The sequence below is a fragment of the Ciona intestinalis genome, chromosome 8 (assembly GCF_000224145.3).
Source record: "Ciona intestinalis chromosome 8, KH, whole genome shotgun sequence".
NCBI lineage: Eukaryota > Metazoa > Chordata > Ascidiacea > Phlebobranchia > Cionidae > Ciona > Ciona intestinalis.
This window is the reverse complement of record NC_020173.2, coordinates 1,451,329-1,474,146: the sequence shown is the minus strand read 5'-3', so window position 1 is coordinate 1,474,146 and position 22,818 is coordinate 1,451,329. Positions and strand designations below refer to the sequence as shown.

The window sequence follows — 22,818 nt, the reverse complement described above, 5'->3', positions numbered from 1 at the left end:
TCTTTATTGTTATTTGGATGGAAATCTTGTATTTAAGCCGGAGCAGAATTGTTGACAACGATGCTGAAGCTCTAGCACTGTGTATAAAAGATGGGATTCAAATCTTATGCATCGATCGAACTGGTCTCAGCGACATCGGATTCAGTTATATCAGCCAAGTTATACAAGGCTTAGGCAATCCGGTATGCGTGTTTTAAAATACAGATTGCTATATATAGAGCAGGATGGGGGGAGATGGGACACCTTTACAATCTATTTTCTCGCCCAATTTGATAGTAAACAAAGAAAATGCAAAGAATTATAAAAGCGTATCCTCACGACTCCCCTAGATCGTTGTTAATTGTTTAAAAGACGATCAGGATATTTGGATATCATGTGCTAAAGGTGTCCCATCTTCCCCCACCCCACTGTATATATATATAAGCAGTCGTCCGTTTTTTTTAACCAATCAAATGTCTCTGTATACGCTTCGGTGACAACGTATCTAAAGACGCAGGCCTAATCACTATACATACCAGCATTTACGTTTCATAACTCGGGTGTTCATGTTTTATAGACCCGTGCCCAATTACAAGTTACCAAATTTTTAACTTTGTGGGTGTTCACTGTTTTGGATTTCTTTCTTTTTTTGTGTGTATGACTAACAATTTAGACTCACAAGGAACCACTGGGTTGAAGCAATAGTAGCCGTTAAGCTCATTCCCCTCCCCCCTCCAAAAAAGGTTACACCCGAATATTTTCTATCTTGTTGCTTGCGTCTTGCAAACACATTACTGAACAGAGCAATGACGGTTTTTCAACGTTTTAACTAAGTGGTCAGCGCGCGTGTCTCCAACCCAGAGAATGGGTTCAAGACTCACCGCTGCTACCATTGTGTGCGTATGCGTTCTTGGGCAAGACACCTAACGGCAATTGCTCCAACTCAGTGATCACCCACAAAGTAACATACATGGTAACTCGTAAGCTGGCACGAGGTGTTAAACCCGTGTGATAACGACTGTCGTTTTCCGGCCACGCGAGGATAAAGTAAGTTACTTTCATTCATTCATTCATTCATTCATTCATTCATTGGGGTCACTGGGTTGTCTAAATTATCTATAACGGGTTGTCCAAATATATATTTATTTCGCTCTATATATAGATAAAGCAGTTGAACCTGACCGAGGTGCACATGACTGAGTAGAAGGTCGCTCTTCTGTCTGCTTGCATTCATAACGTGGATGAAATTTGGACATAAAGATCGCTGAAGGAGTAGAGAGAAGAGACTATCCAGTAAGTTATTACCATTATTTAAGGGCGAGGTCTTGTTATCTGTTAAAGCCTGTATGTTTACTCTACTATATAATCCTAAACTGGTATGGCTCGTCTGATATGGGGAATGTCCTTTGATCGTATAGTAATCCCATACATTGTTAACAAATCTGCAGTATTCCCGCTTTATGAATACAGTTCCGTTGGTGAAATTGTGTTATTTGTCCTTCTTCTTAACAATGCTGACAGATAAAAAGATGATTAATAAAAATGTTAACTTTCCAGATGTCGTTAAGCTTCGGACATAACGTTGTAACAGATGAGGCGGCGCGTGCTCTTGCCAGTTGCGTGAAAAACATTCGCCGATTTTACGTCCATAAGTGTCATTTGTCGTTAACAGGCACGAGATATATTGCAAACGCTATCAAAGACCTAACATCCCCGGTGAGTTAGGATTTCCTGGGACGTGCTAACACGTTACCTTAGTTGGCGATTTAGGAAGACAAATTGCAACAAGAGGGTATTGGGTATACGAAACTCCTTGAAACTTTTGTCAAAAATAAAATTGTATTTATAAGGTTAAGGTCTTTATATGAACCTATGGTTTTAGACCAGCAGAGTTGGCTCGTTGCCCCAACACTCAGACGGCGTTTACACGTCTGAATAGAATGTGCTCCATACGTGAGAGTGTGAGACTAGTTCAGTGAAAGTTCCCGTTTACTAGTTAATACGTTTGTAACTTTGTTGGGTAATTGTTTTTTTTTACGTATAACGAACAATTTAGACAACCCATCAATGACAACAAGTTGGAGCAATGTCCGTTAAGCGTCTTGCCCAAGAAGGACGCATATGTCAAGAAGTATCGGTTTCAGTGTCGAACATCAGACTCGCGCGGTATCCAGCATTGGTTATGATACCATATAAACTCCTAAGGCACAGCCCCGGGATATACGAGGTTCGATACTGCTGCCCCTATTGTGCGCTTTATACAATAACTGCTCCAACACAAAAGTTTAACAAATATTCGCACTCAATATCATCGTGGGGATTAAAATCAGTATTTTCGCCAACTTTTTACAGATTGATGACTGGTACCTTCACGGCAACAATAGCATGGGTGACGCCGGGGCAGAACTGGTAGCATCTTGTCTTCATAACATAACTGATGAAATCAGGATGGACGGCTGTGGGGTGACTGTAGTAGGTATGGCTAAAATAGTAGAAGCCAGAAATGCTCTTGAACACGTAAGTTTTAGTGGTAACAAGAGGAGATGTTAACTTGTAATAAGTTTTGTGTAAATCAAATTAGTTACAGTGCGTTATCCATTCAAGTAAAGCTCTAAATGTAAAATTGTTATGTACTATTCTATAAGTGTGACACTGCAAGTTTGGCACGTAATATGCCGTCAGAGTTGGCTCGTTACCCAAGTAATGTTGTTAAGAGATTTATGTATTTTACAGAACTATTTGACCTATAAATAACAGAAGTATTTTGCCTTTAATAATAAAACAGGGACACCACTGCAACTCTCTTTATACATATACTACTGCTAACACATATTTCGTGCCCAATATAATATAAGTACTCACTGTGATTTAATACAGAAACCAGATGTTTATCTTGGTTACATCGAAGGAAAGGGAGACGTGACGCTTATTGATTAGGACAGTTAAGGCATTTCGAAACCGTTTCAGAATGATGCCTTTGTTATGTAGCAACATACGATTTGTGCTTTGCGTTAACATTGCGTATAACGGGTGCAATCATGTTCTACTAATCTACTGTGGGGTAAGATGGGAAACTTTTAGCACATATAGTATCCAAATATCCTGACTGTGTTTAAAACAATTAACAACGGTCTATGGGAGTTACAAGAATACGGTTTTATAATTCTTAAAAAATAGAATGACGAAAAAAATTGAGTGAAAAGACGCCTCATCTTCCCCCACCCTACTATACGAAAGCAGTACTATTCTATATATATATATATACTGATGCGAACTGTCCAACACCAAAGTTAGTCAAAAAACTCACCCCGTTGGGCCAGATTAACCAATATTATTCGCCTATTGTGGGCGATTAATGCAGAACAGTTGCTGGTATGCTTAATACAGGTACCTACCCATATTAATTTAGTTGTATAAAATAATAGCAAGATCTATGTCAGCCAGGTGAAAATGTTATTACCACGAAATATTATTTCAAGCTAATACTTGGCAATTGTATCATTTTTCACATTCCCGTATTTAATTGTTTTTCACATAAAAATATCAATCTGGAATTCTACAGACCTACTTTTATTAGTGTTACCTACTATAGTACTATGGGGAAGATGGGACACCTTCGACACAGAATATCCAAGTATCCTGATCGTGTTTTAAACAATTAACAAGGGTATATGGGAGTCGTGAGGATGCGGCTTTTTAATTCTTTGAATGTTCTTTGTTTACTACCAAATGGGACGAGAAAATAGAATGAAAAGGTGTCCCATCTTCCCCCACCCCACTATATATCCAATAAAGAATATACTGCCCGACTCCGAGTAATCGTCGTACACTTGGCTACTTAAAAGCACATATTTCTCTCATACTACAATAACTACAAGACGGAACTGCCAATGTTCCTCAAATACCCAACGCAAATCATATACTGTCTAGGTTCGAGGTCTCGTTCGGCACAGTTCCTATATGTGTGCCTATATATGCCTAAACACAGGAACAAGATAGTTAGGATATGTTGAAGTAATAAAAAATACCACCCAAAAAACAATCATCCACAAATTAGCATTCGTTGTTACTCGTAAGCTGGAACGAGGTATATGAAACAGTACACCAGTATATAACGACTGTCGTTTGGCGGCCAAGCGAGAATAGTCAATATACCACAGCATTCAACCTATGTACAAATAACTTGTATAATAAACTAATGTACAGTATATATATTCAGTCAGACTGAAACATGGTTTAATCATTGTTAAGTTTTAAACTAAAGGCTGTGGCATCTGTTTTACAGAGATTCGCGATGCGTAAAAAGGTGTGTATATTAACGAAAATAGAATCAAGAACAAGAATTAGCGTTAGTACAGTTTTGAATACTACAAAATAGACTGTCACTGTGAATAGCAAACATAGGTACCACGCAAAATCAATGCGATTAAACTGGATTAATAATGCTTGAAAAATGCTGTTCTGTACAGAACTAAATATCGCTACATTGAACTCAGCGTTCCGGTTAACAAAGGGAAATGGAATAATGGCGGTTTCGAAACGCATGAGTGATTTTGGAATGCGCTAATGTATAGATGTAGATGTGACATAACACAATGGAGGGGAATAATAACCGTAACACTTGTGTATATGGGAAACTTCTTTCACATATCTAGGTTGACATTGCATGTAACAAATTTTACAAGTAACACATGCTTATACAACTAATAATAGGCCAGTTACGTGAAAATACATAAATTATTAGCATTTTTAATGTAGTAGGCTGGTTTTACCAGTTCCCACTTATATATATTGTCTTCATATATAAAGAAACCGATTTACGCAATGTTAACGCGAAATACAGAAGTTAACAACTAAACATAACAGAGGCATAGGCATCAATCTGAAACGGTTTCGAAATGCCTTAACTGTCCTAATCAGTAAGCGTCACTTCTCCCTTTCCTTCGATGTGACCAAAATAAACATCTGGTTTCTGTATTAAAATACCAGTAGGCATTACATTGTCCAAGTTTGTGTTAGCAGTAATATCTAGTTGCAGAGGTGTGCCAGTCTACTTTTTATTAGGCAAAATACTTGGTTGTCACACATCTTCAGTTGTTAAACATATATAATTGTACATAACAATATTACATTAAGATTACTTGAATAGATAACGCACTGAAACTAACTTGATTTGCACAAGACTTATTACAAGTTAACATCTCCTCTTGATTATCACTAAAACTTACGTGTTCAAGAGCATTTCTAGCTTCTACTATTTTAGCCATCCCCACTAGAGTCACCCCACAACCTTCCATCCTGATTTCATCAGTTATGTTATGAAGGCAAGATGCTACCAGTTCTGCCCCGGCGTCACCGACGCTGTCATTATCGAAGAGGTACCAATCCTGGATCTAAAAAAATGGCGAAAATACTGTATATGCCACAAATATATGAATGAATGGATGAATGGATATCAGTAAACTCATAAGTGAACAGCACTGAGAGCATTTGCTGTTATTAAGTTTCTTGTCCAACTGTACCATACTGTACCAAGTTGGTTTGTATATTTTCAATTGACGTTTAATCGTGGTCTTTATTGCTTTATTTAGCAACATGTTTGCAAGTTCCAGGAAAAGAAAGAAAGAAAAACCTATAATTTACCGGAGATGTTAGCTCTTTGATGGCGTTTGCAATATATCTCATGCCTGTAAGCGACAAGTGACACTTATGGACGAGGAGCCGTAGCATATTGTTGACGCAACTGGCAAGAGCACGCGCCGCCTCATCTGTTACAACGTTTACCCGAAAGTTTATCTCCGACATCTGGAAAGTTAACATTTTTATCAATAATCAGAGTTGATTGGCAGGAGCTTTGTTGAAAAGGGGTGATAACAAACCTACGAGTTACCACACATGTAACTTTGTGGGTCGAACATTTAGACAAACTATATAACGGACCACTAGGTGTGTCTTGCCCAAGGACACACACGTGGAAAAGGATAGTAGCGTTAAGCCTAGTACTCATAACCTCTGGGCTAGAGGCAGACGCTCTGTGCTAACCTTTGTACCAGACATTTTGTAATAAAACAGGCCATGCAGGCTTTATAGGTCGTAGGACGTAAGCTTTACATAATAAAAAGCTTACTGGGTAGTCTCTTCTCTTTATTCCTTCAGCAAGCCTCATGAGACCGAATTCAGATAATCTACTATTGCACACATACACTGTATGTACTTTGTGGATGCAAGCCGACAGAAGAATGGCTTTCTCGTCAGTCATGTGTATCTCAGCCAGGTTCAACTGCTGTAACTGCATATAGTAGAATCGGGTAAGATGGGAATGTTATCATTTTCTTCCTCCTCCATTAGGTAGTAGACAAATGACATTTACAGAGTTGTATAACCGTAGCCCCGCGACTCTAAAAGAGCGTTGTTAATTATTAAAAACACGATCGGGAAAAATAGAGTTTAGGTTTTAACGATATCCCAGAATACCCCATATTATTATATAGTGTAAGGNTGGGGGAAGGTGTGACACATTTCCATCATATTTTTCGTCCCATTCGGTAGTAACCAAAGAACATTCAAAGAAATATAAAACCGTTTCCTCACGACTGCCATATAGACCGTTTTTAATTGTTTAAAACACAATCAGGATACTTGAATAGTATGTACTAAAGGTGTCCTGTCTTCTCCCACCATACTAAATGAATAAATATATTATATAAGTAAACAAAAAAATATTTACCCATGTTTTATTACCATTGGAGGTACTATAGTAGGGTGGGGGAAGATGGGACACTTTGCCAGACGAGAGTTTTTTTTAATTTTCTTTTTACGGACCCCCGTTTAATGATACTCAGGAAAACAAGGATACAGAATTATTTGACAGTATTATCACGGCTTCATAAAACAGTATACTTTGAACAGGTAAAAAAATGCGAAATAGTAAGGTGCCATTTTTTAATGCTCGCTTAATCATAGTAAAGCCAATGAATCTTTTAGTTTGCGTGTGCGAACGATTAAACTAGTTTCCTAGCTTCATAAAACAACCTTGAATATTTCGTACAGTTTGATTTTGTCCCATAAAACTAGTTTTAGTTTTGTAAAAAAACACTGAGATATAAGCATGAAGAAAATGGGCAGGGGTAAATATGACTTTAATTTAAGATTAAAACAACAAAAAATATCGGTTTAACGTTATATATGCGAAGTTTACATGGCACAGAAACTAGCACAGCCTGTTAAACTCGGTAGGTTAACTACAAGTTGTAGAATACTGCTAATGTAAATATATTTTAATTTAGAGTCCCATCTTCCCCCACAATGTAGTTTTGTATGCTTTCATTGCCAAACTTTGAAAGATTTGCTTTTAATGTAGTAATTTATACCTCAGGTGGTTTTCAACTATAAGATACTATATTAAAAAGATAATATAGTGGGGAATACTATATTAAAAAGATAATATAGTGGGGTGGGGGAAGATGGGACACCTTTAACACCTAATATCAAAATAGCCTGATCGTACTTTAAACAATTAACAACGGTCTGTGGAAGTCATGAGGATACGGTTTTACAACTCATTGAATGTTCTTTGTTTACTACCAAATGGAAAGAGAAAACTAAACGAAAAGGTGTCCCATCTTCTCCCACCCTACTATATTTTGAAAATATATTCGAAATTTTGTCATTTGCACTTGGTGATAATTTATAAGAAGTAGCTTGTGCCAAAAACAGAGTAGTAATACCCAATCTGTAGCAAAAATAAAAACTTTATTAATAGTTATTATCAATTTTCTGTTATAGTAGGGTGGGGGAAGATGGGACACCTTTGACACATAATAACTAAATATCCTGATCTTGTTTTAAACAATTAACAATGGTCTATGGGAGCCGTGAGGATAAAGTTTTATAATACCAGATTATGCTGATTATGGTACATACCAGATTATGCTGACGCAGCATATTTTCGAACCGAATGTTAAACACGAAAAACTGACTTTTTTATAACAAAATGGTACAGTAGGTACTAGTAAGACATAATGAACATATTAATATAAAAAAAGTGCTATAAATTAACTAAAAAGAAAAAAGTGCCGAGTCAGCACATTATGTAGCTATGTTCAATCGAAAATTAAAACATAATAAAGTCTATGTTTTACATTTTTTTTAAATATTTTTGAAGAAGCATTCATTATACCAAATCAGAAATAAAATTTGAATTTTTCTTTAGTATTTTAGAAACTAGACACGATCAAAGTTGAGTGAATTTTTTTCTTATGGGATATCCCATGCATTGCACAGTGGGTCTTTATTGTCCCATTCAGTAACATGTTAGCAAGTTTCAGACAATAATAAGCCAGAAAATATCGTGTGTAAGTTGCCGAAGATGTTACAATTTAAGTACGAAGTTTTCGCCCTGCCACGCGAGGACAAATAAGTTACTTTTTTTTATTCAACCAAGTTACTTTTTTTATTTGTAAAGGTGTCCCATCTCCCCCCATCCTGCTCTATATATAGCAATCTGTATTTTAAAACACGCATACCGGATTGCCTAAGCCTTGTATAACTTGGCTGATATAACTGAATCCGATGTCGCTAATATCAGTTCGATCGATGCATAAGATTTGAATCCCATCTTTTATACACAGTGCTAGAGCTTCAGCATCGTTGTCAACAATTCTGCTCCGGCTTAAATACAAGATTTCCATCTGAATAACAATAAAGAAACATGTAGTGTGCGTTTTTAAATCTACTGTACGTTTAGGAGTGTAAGCAATTGAATATTTCCACTCCCTTTTTTCTTTTAGGAAAACACACTATAAGTGTCCAATACCTGGCAGCAACAGTATATATATGTGTATGTTTCACTTACTTTCACGTTCTCCATCTGAGACGCATTGGTAAAAAGGCCGTGCATTGAGTCGGATATGAACACAGTGCCAACAGCAACGTTGATGACGATTGAGTGACTCGCCGCTCTGACAACGTGCAGGAGGTTCATGACGTCATTTGGAAGAATATCTCCTGTGAAAGTGAGACGGAGAGGAAGATTTGAAGCTACTTGTGCAGTAACCTCATCTGAACACATTTCTCTGCACCATTCACAAACTAGGAAAATGCGTTCAAGTTTGGCTTGCTTGCCGATGTTAGAGGCCTGATTTAGTAAGGTACAGGCGGCATGTACAAGCAAACGTCGTTTCTGGGTGACATCTCTTGACGATATAGAACCGAGTAGATTACGCATTCTGCGCGATATCGACTTGCAACAAAGTCCAAACATGCACCTGGTGACAACCTGCCATCGTCGGTGTTGGATCTTGCAAATATATCCTTCGAATTCTCGCACACTAAGCTCGAATATTGCGTGAAGAGCAGTGAAAAACTCTTGCCAGACGAGATGGGCAAAAAAACTCTTCTTATCGCAATGGATCACCCTCAAATTGCTTTGCGTTCCATTAGAAGTAGTACAGATGAAAGACTCGGCGCATCGCTCGACTATACCAGCATTTCTCAAGTCCTGTTCAGTAAAGATGATCTTGCGTTCCAAGAATCCGTTCCAAGCGAGAAGGGACAGCTTACGTAGATCGACAGTGCCATTGACGTGCGGTGATCTAATGTACCAACCAATAGCAAACTCCAACACACTAGTCATAGTGTTAAAATTGCCAGCACTTCGTGGGTCACTGAATTTCCAAACGAGTACATGGAAGACAAGAATACACATTACAGGAACGTAGCAGATAACACGTATTTGTGGATTCTTTTCAATGTAATCCCGTACCATTGGCCACATATCTCCACAAATCTGTTCACCTATCCCCGCTTGAGCGGCTTTATCCAAACCTAACACCCGATACAATGTGGGTGGCCGGCAAGTGTAATGCATTGCTTGGTACTCACGGGGTCTTGACGTTACCACGATCCTCGCTTTTGGAAGTGACGCTCCGCTCATTAGGTTTTTCAGCTGGGACGCCACGTCTTCAGCATCAGTTGGGTCACATCTTCGTGTGTCGCGCGAGAAACGGTCGGTGTTTGATTCATCCAAACCATCCATTACTATTACAACACCTGAGCTTGTTTTTAGCTTCTGGTAGATGACGTTTTCATGCTCTTTGAAATCGGACCACTCGCAACCGGAATGCAAGAGAAGTATCTTAACCAAACTCTTTTTGGAGGTGAAATCTATTTCAGAGAATCTTAAATAGAATATAAATTCGCACGGAACCGACAAACGGTCATCCAAAAGTAACCCGACGATCATTTTCGACACAGTGGTTTTTCCAATGCCTGCCTGTCCAGTTATTATCACGGTATTTCTTGGCTGTTCACTTGCACCATCGTTAACATTGACAGGATTGAAAATTTCCGTAAGATCTACATCGCCGCGTGGGGGTGAAAATGTTGTAGCAACTTCTTGTCGTCTGGTGTAGTGACCCTCGTCAAAGAAATTGCTTGTCAAAGGAACAGAAGCATCCGACATTTGTAGCTAAACAGCGCGAATGACGCGGTTAGGCTGTATTGGGTCAGTTATGTAATCGGATATCCCCAAGGAATAGGAGCGCAGATTTTCTTTTAACTTCTGAACTGAAAATTTGGAATATACTGTACTATAAATTGAAAAATGCTTTATGAGGTTACGAACTTTATGGTATAGAACTATAGATTATACACTTACTTATTGGTCCACTGTCAGGATTTAATGGGGAGGACGGTGAATAGACGTGAGTGATTACGTCTCCCAGGTAAACCTTGCTGTTGTGAATGCATATGGTCTGATGAAAGCTAGATTCCTATGAACAATTATTTAGCGATTTAGACATGTTTAATTGACCAGGGTAATGATATAACTTGTAAAAGTATATACCAGTTGATTGTTGGGTGGATTTCGAACAAATACAGTTTCTTCGTCGCAGCTTTGTGATGTTGATGGTTCACATGGCTGCTTTGGAACTGTATATATAAGAAGTGTGGTAATTGTGTAGAACTGCATTTACCATCCAAAGTCATACGTACTTGTTTCATTTTGAATATTTGGATTTTCTTCTTCTAGAAAGCGAAACTAAAACGTATGTGGTGATTTATATATACATATATAGTTTTCTATTGTTTTGAACACACCAAACATGTTTTGCATTCCTTACAATGCTTTAAACAAGTTTTATACAAAGCGTTTTAATTTACATGTTCATCTATCTGAAGAACTTCGTTGTCGTAGCTTGACTCTTCCCACGCATAGTTGTTGGCATTGTCTGTATGAATAGAAGTTTACTTGCTTAATCATGTAGGGTTAATGTTTTGTAATTTGTGCCCAAAATAACACAGTAGGTATGATGGGGAAAATGCATGTTTTCGGTACTTAAAAACAAATTTTAAGGTTGGAAAGTCTAAAAAATATGCGTAATTTGTTTTCTGTATCGAAAAAAGTCAAAAACGAGATTTAGAAGCGGTGAATTTGTGACATTTTAGTCATTTAATAGGGGTAATTTTCTATATTTTTTGCAAAGAATGTTTGATAAGGTAAATATAAGCTATTTTACGCCTTCCCACAAAAAGGAAATCACAAACAAAACCCAACAGGTTCCATTAGATTCATTGCGAAAGTCACCGCTTTTGCTCGATTTTGGAAACTAAGAGGTCTCCGCCTACCTGTTACTGATTCTTCACTTTCGAGAGTAGACGGCTCCTACAACAAATGGATAAGATAAGCACAACAACCCAAAGTATATTCAATTGTACAATATATTTTCTTTGAGGAAGAGTGTATTTGTTCAAAAAGCATTTGCGCCTTGCGGGGGATACACTTTATGCTTGAGCGCGTGCAAATAGGGCGCTGTTTTCCACGCTTGTATATAGCCACTGTATCACGAGTGTTTCTTATAAAAACACCGATTTTGAGTACAATTTTACAATTATCAAAATTAACAATGAAGTATAGTAGGGTGGGGAAGATGGGACACCTTTAGTTCATAATATATAAGCATCCTGATCACGGGAGTCGTGAGGATACGGTTTTATAATTCTTTGAATATTCTTTGTTTACTACCAAATGGGACGAGATAATAGAATGAATAGGTATCCCATCTTCTCCCGCCCTACTATAACTACCGACACTGACATAGCACATTATGTTGCGAACATACTTTTATTATCGTTACCTACCATATCAAATACACTGTCCGAATGATCGTCGTACACTTGGCTACTTAAAAGCACATATTCCTCTTATGCTACAATTACTACAAGATGGAACTGCCAATGTTCCTCAAATACCCAACGCAAATCATATACTGCCTAGGTTCGAGGTCTGGTTCCGCACAGTTCCAATGTGTGCCTATATGCCTGAACGCAGGAACAAGAGAGTTAGGAAATGTTGACGTAATTCCTAGGAGTTACGAAATTCCAGGTAAGTTGGAGTTTCTCTCCAAGCTTGGTACCAAATTGGACATGTAGATTTTTGTGCAAAATAAAACGCCCGTTTTAACGTGGATGTAGTTTAAAAACACGCACAGCGAGTAGTATAAGCACAGATGAGAAAGGTCACTCGTAAACTAGTAGGCCGTTGTGCAGCTCGGTTACGTTTACGTAAGTTGCTACTCGTGAGTAAGAAGTTCCATTAATGTAGCTCCTATTTCATTTTTGAAACAAATGTGTGCAACATGTTTTAACAACATTATTTCTACCCCATTGCATACTTGTTAATACACAGAGTAGGCCATGTTTCTAGCGAGGAACAACTATGAAAAATGCTTGGCCAGACAAAATCTTTTTTAGACGGCCTCTACGTAGCGACAGAGAGTCAAACAAAAACTATGACGCATGTTCTTGCAACAGCTTAGGATGTTGGCTGTCGGTTACGTTGGCAAAATAGACTTTCAGGCAGTCAGTTTATGGATCTTTACACGGATTTAGCAGCTGGAGAAGAAGCAGTCGTGATTTTAATCGGACGAAAAGAAGCGGAGATTTTGTTGAACAGTAGTTTTCAGGTAAGACACAATTGTGTACCTTACCGTTAAAATGGCAATATTTTGGTTGTTTATTATAATGTGCATTAGCCAGTAACATTGGTCGAACATGGTACTAATTAAATGTGATGAAGTCGTCTTAGCCAGAACGACTGTGGTCTTAGCTAATTGAAATAATGCGTTTTCAAAATAGTTGTGAAATTTGGTCCCAAGTAATATTTGTCATTATAAATTTCCTCACATTGAAAGGGTAATGCATTAGGCTTAATGAAGTTTTCAGTCCCAGGTAATTCTTTGGCAGTAATAAAATATCGGTTTATTGTTTATTATTGATTGTTGCTGAGTGCTTATAATTTAATATTTTAATTTATTCCTGCCCAAATCGGGCAGGGCGTCAATACCTTATGCATTATATGCTCGGTGAAACTGGTGTGATGGCGCCCTTGGGAAATCACATATGTATTGTTTTAATAATTCATGCTGCTGCTGCTTTTTTCTTCCGGAACCCTATGGAAAAATGTTTTCCAAGTTTGTGTTGTTGTCTTAGAGTTCTGTCTTAAGGGACCAAGAAAGAAAAAAAGGCATTTCCTTTATCTATCGTTTAATTTATCCCTTCACTGTATATAAACACAGGGGAGCTCACAGCATAGTTCAGTTGCAGTGAGTCTGTTGGGAAAGGTAATAGTAGACAGAGCTAGACGTTTTAGATAGGCTTTATATATACTTATTTTAATAATAAAAAGTTTTTGTATGTTACTGACTAAAAATAAAGCAGATATAGAGATGCAATTGTATGCAAAATCGATGTCAACTTGAAATGTGTATTTCGCTTATTAATTCTTTGTTTATCCACAAATCGAATTCAATGAAAATCAATAGGAATCTAATATACTGATAATATCGGTAAACTGTACTTACTGGCATTACTGTATTGGTAAATGGCATTAGTGGATTGCCACTTCTTGTTAGTATGCATTTGTATGAGTGCGGTCTACAATATTTAACTTTTCAAGTGACTGTGATCATGCTATGCTAGGTGAAATATTAATGTACAAGTTACTGTAATGTGATTATGTTTTGTTAGGTATGCATATTGATTACTAACACTTATAAATAATTTAATGTGATCGGATATTGCTTGGCTAAAAAGTGGTTAAAATTTATACCATTGACAGTTGTTGTAATGGTTTTGGTTACATAATGTTAAGCTATAAACTGTTAATGGCAAAGGGTTGATTTTTAATAGTCTTAATAAATTAGATTTTAGTTCTAATCTAGTTTTAAGACTAGAAGTGGTAAAATGTAATATTTTATTGTTTGTCAAAATGTGAGGTTTATTTAGAAAAAAGGTAATTTTTTCTGTTTGCAGTGCGTTGTCATACATCTCTTATTGGCTGCATTTTATTTACATTGCTGCATTTTGAACAGGTTTTGCCAAATTAAGTATGGCCACTGTAATAAGAGTTAAAAGAAAGCGAAATGCTGAGCCTGCAGAGGCCCTCCTACTTGCTTGCAAGCGAACAAAGCTTAATGAAAACTTCCGGGGTAAAAGTGGCATGGCCGACATTATTCAGATCGAAGAAAATGTGTTTCATTTTGCTGCCACGGTTGGCGCTTCTTCTTCTATAGATGATGGAGTGACAGAAAAAATTCAGAGCGCTATAAGCACAAGAAATAAGTTGGTTTCCATGTACAAGCCAGCAGTAGCTGCTTCCCATCCATGCAAAGTGCTTGCGGGAAAACTTGCCACTCAAGTCAAAGAAGAGCCACCTGCAAAGCATAAATACAAATTCATAAGCTTCTGTAAAGGAAAGGAGAAGTCCGAAGGTGAGAAGAAGAGGAGGAGAGACTCAGATCCTGTAAGCAGCAGCTTGTGCAGCAAACTGTTCCGACACAGAGCAAACAGCTCTTCAGATGAAGAGCCGAAAAAACCAAAGTCAAAGAAACTCACTGCTCTTCTGGATGTGGAAGAGAATTTAGTGAAAAATGACACCCCTCCGTGTGATAGTGATATTCTCTGTAACACCGTTGCAATGCTGCGCGAAAAATTGACTATAAATCCCAAGAAACAAGCGGAAGATGACTTTGTTTATGATCTGTATTATTGCCAAAACACAGCAAAGAATTGGAATGTCCAAGACCTTCTCTATGTACAACCTTGCAGGTTAGATAATTTTGCATTTGGATGTCCCCTTAGCTAAACATTTGTCTTGGGGTTTAAATTATCTCTTCCACAGAGACTTATACCTTCACATTGATCCAGAATGGACGGATCCGGATAAACTTGATGATGATGATGACAGCAATGATGAGGACAACTGGAGGAACGATTATCCTGATGAAGAGGACAGGTACCTACATCTAACATCCAACATCCAGATTTTTTTTTAAATAACATCCGGATTTTTTTCAAAGATTTTTTTCACGGAAATAAAATTTTATATATATTTGCATAGCATTGATGAGGACGAAAGAAGATTGCTCTTTGATGAGGAAGTCGATAGATACGACAGTGATGACTGTGAGCCGTGCGGGAGGGAGGACGAGACAGATGCAATGGCAGAGGCTTATCTGAATGGCGCTGACCCTGCGCAGTTCGACGACAATTTGGACGACTTAGACTACGCAGAGGACTTGGACAATTTCGACGACGTTGGGTTCGATTCGTTTAACGCCGATGCTTATGACTGTTACGACAATTGCCAGGCAAACGATGACGACGACGGGTTTTAGTTGTAAATAAGTTAAGCCATTTATCGTGCGATGTTTCGCTACAACGCTGTGTCAATCATGCGTAATTTTGTTGCTCGTTTCGTAGCCAACGGTCCGAAAGAGTTCAAATCCAATTTCTCAGTTATCATAAGTGTAATTCAAGCAATTTCTTTTCGGAATTCAAACCATGCCAGTTTTAGTTCATGTCCAGTCTTCCACATTACACAAGTGTTAATGGTGGCCAATAAACTGAAACTACAACTCATACGTTTGTGCTATCATGCAAAAAAATCTGTCATTAGTGTTAAAGGACATTTTACCAGACTTGAAAATGCGATAAGGTTAGCAAAAACAGGCGTAAGAAATAAAGTTTTTTTTTTTGCGAGAAGATTACTTATCGTCGCGTTGAAAGACATTATACAAGGTTACACGGGTAAATTTGATGTCCACATAGTTCAATTTATTTAACAAATCGTCAACGATAAGGCAGGAAAAGTCATTGGTTACGATATCTCTTGATAAAATCGTTGACTTTCGTTCGCTGTCCCTTTCGATTGTAGGCGTGACTGGCGTGTCATCTCTTTTTATCCCGAGAGGCTGCTATTTCTCAAGAGTGTTAAGTATATCTGAGCCAAAATCGATATAGCGAAGCCGGGACTGAATTGGCATTTTCGCCGCAACCTTAGCGTGCTAATGAAAGCTTTAAGTAGTTATCTTATCGGTCGATAAATGCGACCTGGCGACTTCCGTATCGAGCGTTCCCCTCACCTTCGAAGTCACGCTGACATGGAAAATTACAGCAATTCCCCCCAAGCAAGCGTGGAGATAATACCTGGCGACGTACCATCAAAAATCGTTTATTTACAGGTCAAATTACAGGTTAATCATGTATTGTGCTCGTGCATAAATCAAATTAAGACTGTACGCGTATATGCATTATACATATGTATATTTTTTCTTGTCTTCTCAGTTTATGTAATGTTCAATTATTATTTAATTTAACAAATTAATATACAGAATTTGTATGACGATCTCTTCGTTCAGAATAATCATCGCAAATGCTATTCGTTTTTTAAACCTCGAATTAAATTGCGCAAATCAATTTTGGACAGAACAGTGGGCACATTTGCGCGTGAAATCTCAGATCTTGCTGCTAAAGCTGAACGTTAAATAAAATTAAAGTCTAACAAAAACATGTTTGCGCAGTGTGTACAGTCCTTTGGGAGATAAATATAAAGCTGTTTTTAGTAATTGTGTCCTGGGGTTAAAAACCTATAGCATTGGTCGGGGGAAAATAGTCAATGTTTTTGTTTTCATTTATCGTCCTATTCGGTTGTAAACAAAGAATATTTATTTATAAAAAATTATATAGTGGGGTGGAGGAAGATGGGACACCTTTAGCACAAAATATATAAATATCCTGGTCGAGTTTTAAAAAATGAACAACGGGCTGTGAAAGTCGCGAGGACAAGGTTTTATAATTCCTTGAATGTTCTTTGTTTACTACCAAAATGTACGAGAAAATCGAATGAAAAGGTGTCCCATCTCCCCCCATCCTACTATATACCCGTTTCTTCAAGCCTGTAAAATAAAAATTAATAGTTAAAGAGTAATTGGTAAATCACTAATAGCAAATATTGGCTTATAGTACCCATCTTACCTTACACTGATAGGGTGTACATTATTAAAACCTATATAAACGAAGCGAAATAAATTCGCCTTGAGAATATGCACATCGCATAGCAATCGCGCATCGCTGATGCGACTTCGAAATGAAATCAATAAAGGCTTCGAGGCCGTCGAAGATCGTTACTTTTCGCGAGAGGCGGCCATGAGATCAAGATGTTAAACCACGAATTGCATTGTCAGGCGCTAGTTCGAGCCCTGTGGGGAAAGGGTGGAGAATAAGGTTTATCGTGTCTCAGGGCTGCAGACCTGTCGTACCGTTCCGCTGGGAAGTAAAATCAATTCTTTTCGAATGTCAAGCCAATTAGTTTGATTGAATTTGCCCTCACAGTAATTCGACCTAAACTTAGAAAGCTTTGTCCCTGACGATGTAATTGCGCACGTCGAAAATAGCAGCCTTAAATTTCACGCTTGCTCGCACAATTTAGAAAGTGACGCGTCGACGAGAATTGAATCGACGTTTTAATCGCTTGCCGTTCAGTTTGACAGTTTAATTAAAGTTAAGCTTTTCGTTGCAGTACAGCGCGGTCAACGTGGGCACATCGCACGACACGGACCCTTCTTTAATCCGCTTCGAAGGCTGTACCTGCCAGAGGATGACTTGCGATAACGCCGATGCGGACTCGAACCAGACCGACAGCTGTGGATGTCTTCGTATGTTTGGAAACAATTACACGCTCATGTTAAGTGATGGAAAGAGAGTCAAAATCTTGGAAGAATTGAAACTGACTCATATACCATCCATGCCAGTGGTGGAGTGTAACGCAATGTGTAAATGCGGGGATGGGTGTTTAAACCGGGAAGTACAGCACGGTGTTAAGTGCAAGCTGTTTATTTTCCGAACCAAAAATCGTGGTCTGGGTGTCAAGACACTTTCCGAAATTAACCCGCGGAAATTTTGTGTGTGAGTACGCCGGTGAGGTGCTTGAGAAACAAGAAGCTATCAGTAGGACTGCCAGTCAACGCTCCGGCGAGATGAACTACATAATAGCGGTGCGGGTACACTTGGNGTCCTGGCACCCTTTGCGACATACATTGACCCGCGACACAAAGGCTAACGTTGGGCGATTTATTAACCATTGTTGCGAACCCAACTTAATTATGGTGCCTGTCCGCGTCCGATTTTGTGGGGCCCCGGCTTACTTTATTCGCTGCGAAAAACATACAAGCCGGGGAGGAACTATCTTTTCATTATGGCGGTTCCTGCGATAACGAGAAGCCTTCAGTAGTCCAGCAACTGCCATGTCATTGTGGTTCAATTTCTTGTTGTGGCTTTCTTCCTTTCGATTCGACTGTTCTAACTCCGTGAATCTAAGTTTTAATTTTTGGATACACGGCCTACTAGAGAAATCTCTCTTAGGTTGTGTTGGAATTTAATTACAAAATTATAACGTCTACTAAAAGTGCAGAACTATTCACCTATGCAAATACATACACAAATGTAGGCTACTATAACTCAAATTATAAATCGTCCGCCTTCTATTCCATTCTTATGGGGGTGACGAGGTCTTCGTCAAGGACTTGGGATTAGTCCAGATTTGGCCCAATCGTCAACCTTATGATCGCTAACATTCGTAATCGTTGAATACTTTAGACAACTCTTCAGTCGATGCGTTTCCACCTGTCACTAAAACCACGACTGTCCCTTTCAGCTCTGGTACTTTCCCTGTAACGAGAGCAGCAAAGGCGGCGGCTCCGGACGGTTCGACAATTAATCCTTTGTTATAAAGGACACGGGTCGCTTTGGCTATTTCCTTGTCGCTGACAGTAAGAACACCATCTGTAAGCGACTTCACGTGCTGAAACGTGTTGTTACCTGCAAAAGGTGGGGCAAGACCAGCAGCTAAGCTGTGTGCAGTTTGAAGTGTAGCTGCAGAGTTCTGTGCCAGGCTTCTTTGCATAGTGTTGGCTGCGAAATAAGCTCGAATGAATAAATGTAACGTACTTTATCCTCGCGTGGCCGGAAAACGAGAGTCGTTATAACACGGGTGTTAATACACCTCGTGCCAGCTTACGAGTTACCATGTATGTTAATTTGTAGGTGATTATTTTTGTTTGTTTTTTTTTAAATTTTTTTTAAGTATGGCTGATAATTTGGACAACCCATTAGTGACCACTGGGTTGGAGCAATTGCCGTTAAGTGTCTTGCCCAAGGACACATACGCCCACAATGGTAGCAGAGACGTCTTGAACCCCTCTTAGTTATTATTGAGCTACCTCTTAGTTATTCAATGCACTGTAAGATAACTTGTCAGAAGATTTTGCGGTAGTTAGAATGTACTGTATTTCTTGCAAAGCATGTACTGCTGCCACATTACAGAAACAATTTAAAGCTAGATTTCTAGATATCTAACGATCTCTATAGGCGCTCCCAAAAACATCTTCTTACAAAATATCAACCGTAACTAATAAGCTGGCACGAGGATGAACACCTGTGTTGAAAACGACTGTCGTTTTCCGGCCACGCGAGGATAAAGTAAGTTACATTCATTCATTCTATACATCAACAGTACTTCGATTATTGAAACATATATATGTAGTAGGGTGGGGGAGATTAATCGTATCCTCACGGGTCCCATTCTATTCTGTATGGGTGAGGTCCGTGAGGACCTGGGATTTAGGCCAGACTTGGCCCATTACCCCAAGTCACAGGTCCCATAACCGTTGTTAATTGTTTAAAACACGATCGGGGTATTTGGATAATATGCGCTAAAGGTTTCTCATCTTCCCCCACTCTACTATATATATGTACCTGTCTCTGGTTCCACTGCATAAATCTTCGTATCCTTGAACCCTTTGTATTTTATAGCAGCAGAAATACCAGACACGAGTCCCCCGCCACCACAACACACCAATACAATATCAGGATTAACTTCTTCCAATATTTCCAATCCAGCACTAAGAGTAAACGTAGCGTAAAGATTTCGTTCTATTCCATATGGATTCTATATAATAGTTCGCAAAGGCCTAGAATTCAGGCCATACTTGGTCCATTTTTGTCACGCTTATTGCTATGGTAATATTTTTTACTTAGTATACAAAATTATTATTTAATTGGCTTTAAAATTGGAAGTTAAAATTACCGCTGAAATTCGTATATAGTATGTTGGTGGAATCCAAATATCCTGATCGTGTTTTAAACAATTAACATCGGTCTATGGGAGTTTTGAGGTTACGGTTTTATAATTCTTTGAATGTTCTTAGTTTATTACTAAATGGGTCAAGAAAATAGAAAGAAAAGGTGTCCCACCTTTCCCATGCCCTATTATAAATAGTAAAAAGTTAACAACGCTCTTTTAAAGTCGTGAGGATACGATTATAGAATTCTTTTCTTTGTTTACCACCAAATTGGAAAAAAAAAATAAAAACATGAAACAAATGTTTTCTGTTTCACACACCCCGTATCCGCTTAGGCAAGGAGTTTTTACGTTCATGGCCATCTTACCCTAACCCCAGCCTACTACACAACCACACGGGATAATGCATACCTTCCATAGCCAGCGATAAGGTTGAGGTCATCGAATGGATGTAAAAAAGTCATGTCCTTCTCATGTATCAATTCTTTCACTTTTGTCATTAGCTCAGAAGATTCGGTTCGTATGACGTCACAGCCTTTCGACTGCAGAAAAATGGCAAATATTATTTTTGTGCATTAATATATGAGGGTGGGGGAAGGTGGGACACCTTTACATTCTATTTTCCCGTCCCATTTAGTAGTAAACAAAGATCATTCAAAGAAATTATAAAACCGTATCCTTACGACTGTTATGGACCGTTGTTAATTGTTTAAAAAAGATCAGGATATTAGGACATTGTGTACTAAAAGTGTTTCATCTCCCCCACCTTACTATATAGAAAAGGTAAGTTCTTTTAACTTGCCTGTATAATTCGTTCCCTGCTCTCTGGCGCTGTGAGCGGCATAATCACAGTACCTTTTAGTCCACGTTGATAACAAGCGTGGGCGAATGCTTTACCGTAGTTGCCAGCTGATATGGTTACTAAACTTCGTTTTCCTGACGTTACGAGCGAAGGAGCTTTTGCGAGTTGAACCACTACTCCTCTGCTTTTAAAAGAACCTGCGTCGTATAGTACTATGGGGTAAGATGGGATACTGTTAGTCTATATACCCCATATCTTTTATCGTGTTTTTAACAACTAAAAACATTTTTGAAACACGTAAGTATATATTTATACAAATTATGAATGTTCTTTGTTTGCCACCAAATGGGGCTCTAAATGAACACGTGTCCCATCTTACCCCATCCTAATACGTCTATATAATTTTGATAGGCTTATCGTAAAGAGCGGGGAATCTATTTTTGGATAATGTCGTTGTTACATGCATGGTATTTGTATACGTTTTGGCGATAATGGAGTATCTTCTAAATCAGGGGTTCTCAAACTTTTTTTTCACCCGGCGCCACTTGAGCTATTCAAAATGTTTGCGGCGCACTTAGCCAAAGGTCTTAGAAATAAAAACGCATTTTTACAGTTTTATCGTGTATTTTAAGATTAGGCTCGTTTAAGCATATGAAACTTAAGCATATGAAAAGTGTTGTACCACAGTCTGGACATGATTATTGCAAACCGAAAGAAATAATTGGCATTGTTACGTAATATACAAATCTACTGTACAGATAGAAATGCGAAAACAAACTTTTTAAATTTTATTATTGAACAAACACGTTGGATTTTTATATAAAACAACAATTTATATTGCAATAAAATATTAATACAAATCAATTATCTCGACCATGCTAAATTGGAAATGTTTCTGCAAATTTTCACGGCGCACTTGACGAGTTGCGTCGGCGCACTAGTGCGCCGCGGCGCCCACTTTGGGAACCGCGGTTCTAAATAATTAACGCGACGACGAAAATAAAGTGACGGCACGATAATACAGCATGAAATTGCAGTCAAAATTCGCGCTGATTATCCGGATAGCTTGCGATAAACAATTGACGACACACCGCCGTAACAATGGTAAGGCAATTAGCGTGCGACATCTTGGCGGTGTAACGGGGTACATGTAATTTACTGCGTCGTCCGGACTAGTTTTTAACTAGTAATTTATAGTAGTTTGGGGCGCGCTAATTTCAGTTTTTATTCTCTTTTATCGTACCAATTAGTATAGTACGCAAGGATTATTTACAGAATTAGGTAACAGTTACTAAAAGCATCATTAGTCGTTGAAAATACGGGATACAGCTACACGCTAAGGGTAACCGTCTAACCTCACGCTGCTATATTGAAACAGATTATGTTCAAACCTGTTACTTGCATATTTTCCAACTTCAAATGAACTTCTACCTCGTCCGGACAATCCAAGAAGCCAAGTTTCTCAACATTGCGCAGTAGCGGAGTGCGCACACAGTCACGTGAGGCGCGCACAATATCGTAGGCCTCATTCAACGTGGCCTCGGTCACGAGCGCCATCCGTAAGCCAGAAGGAAAGCTAATATGCCTAACTTAACATACTTCCTAAAACTACAGCTGC

General features: G+C 38.5%; 4 protein-coding genes and 1 long non-coding RNA gene across 7 annotated transcripts; 3 read left to right on the top strand and 2 right to left on the bottom strand.

Annotated features, from left to right (window-relative positions):
- The first annotated feature begins 25 nt into the window (after nt 1–25).
- LOC108949672 lies at nt 26–3,068 on the top strand. Of its 2 annotated transcripts, XM_026835387.1 has the most exons (4): nt 26–182; nt 1,142–1,695; nt 2,332–2,496; nt 2,857–3,068. In XM_026835387.1, exons 2-4 carry the CDS (start codon nt 1,522–1,524, stop codon nt 2,914–2,916), a joined length of 399 nt encoding a protein of 132 aa, XP_026691188.1. In that variant the 5' UTR covers nt 26–182; nt 1,142–1,521; the 3' UTR covers nt 2,917–3,068. The 2 variants fall into 2 exon arrangements, with proteins under 2 accessions (XP_026691188.1, XP_026691186.1); XM_026835385.1 differs by lacking the exon at nt 26–182 and having other exon boundaries at nt 1,097–1,695.
- A 1,300-nt stretch (nt 3,069–4,368) lies between these two features.
- LOC104265947 lies at nt 4,369–11,380 on the bottom strand. Of its 2 annotated transcripts, none has more exons than XM_026835631.1 (8): nt 10,975–11,380; nt 10,826–10,911; nt 8,834–10,751; nt 8,505–8,669; nt 6,107–6,268; nt 5,623–5,784; nt 5,208–5,372; nt 4,369–4,951 (listed from the first exon to the last, which is right to left on the bottom strand). In XM_026835631.1, exons 3-8 carry the CDS (start codon nt 10,439–10,441, stop codon nt 4,892–4,894), a joined length of 2,322 nt encoding a protein of 773 aa, XP_026691432.1. In that variant the 5' UTR covers nt 10,442–10,751; nt 10,826–10,911; nt 10,975–11,380; the 3' UTR covers nt 4,369–4,891. The 2 variants fall into 2 exon arrangements, with proteins under 2 accessions (XP_026691432.1, XP_026691431.1); XM_026835630.1 differs by lacking the exon at nt 4,369–4,951 and having other exon boundaries at nt 5,049–5,372; nt 10,975–11,020; nt 11,143–11,380.
- LOC113474461 lies at nt 6,153–8,955 on the top strand. The gene is made up of 2 exons (XR_003396120.1): nt 6,153–6,287; nt 8,769–8,955. It is a non-coding gene; the product is annotated as an uncharacterized LOC113474461 (long non-coding RNA).
- A 1,388-nt stretch (nt 11,381–12,768) lies between the features above and the next one.
- On the top strand, nt 12,769–15,900 carry LOC100177664 (probable RNA polymerase II nuclear localization protein SLC7A6OS). Its single transcript, XM_002127509.5, has 4 exons — nt 12,769–12,944; nt 14,352–15,087; nt 15,161–15,274; nt 15,380–15,900. Exons 2-4 carry the CDS (start codon nt 14,369–14,371, stop codon nt 15,654–15,656), a joined length of 1,110 nt encoding a protein of 369 aa, XP_002127545.1. The 5' UTR covers nt 12,769–12,944; nt 14,352–14,368; the 3' UTR covers nt 15,657–15,900.
- Nucleotides 15,901–18,677: 2,777 nt separating this feature from the next.
- LOC100176927 (serine racemase-like) lies at nt 18,678–22,815 on the bottom strand. The gene is made up of 5 exons (XM_026835634.1): nt 22,592–22,815; nt 21,201–21,397; nt 20,810–20,940; nt 20,074–20,219; nt 18,678–19,230 (listed from the first exon to the last, which is right to left on the bottom strand). The coding sequence occupies exons 1-5, from the start codon at nt 22,755–22,757 to the stop codon at nt 18,887–18,889; spliced, it is 984 nt and encodes a 327-aa protein (XP_026691435.1). The 5' UTR covers nt 22,758–22,815; the 3' UTR covers nt 18,678–18,886.
- Between the last annotated feature and the right edge of the window lie 3 nt (nt 22,816–22,818).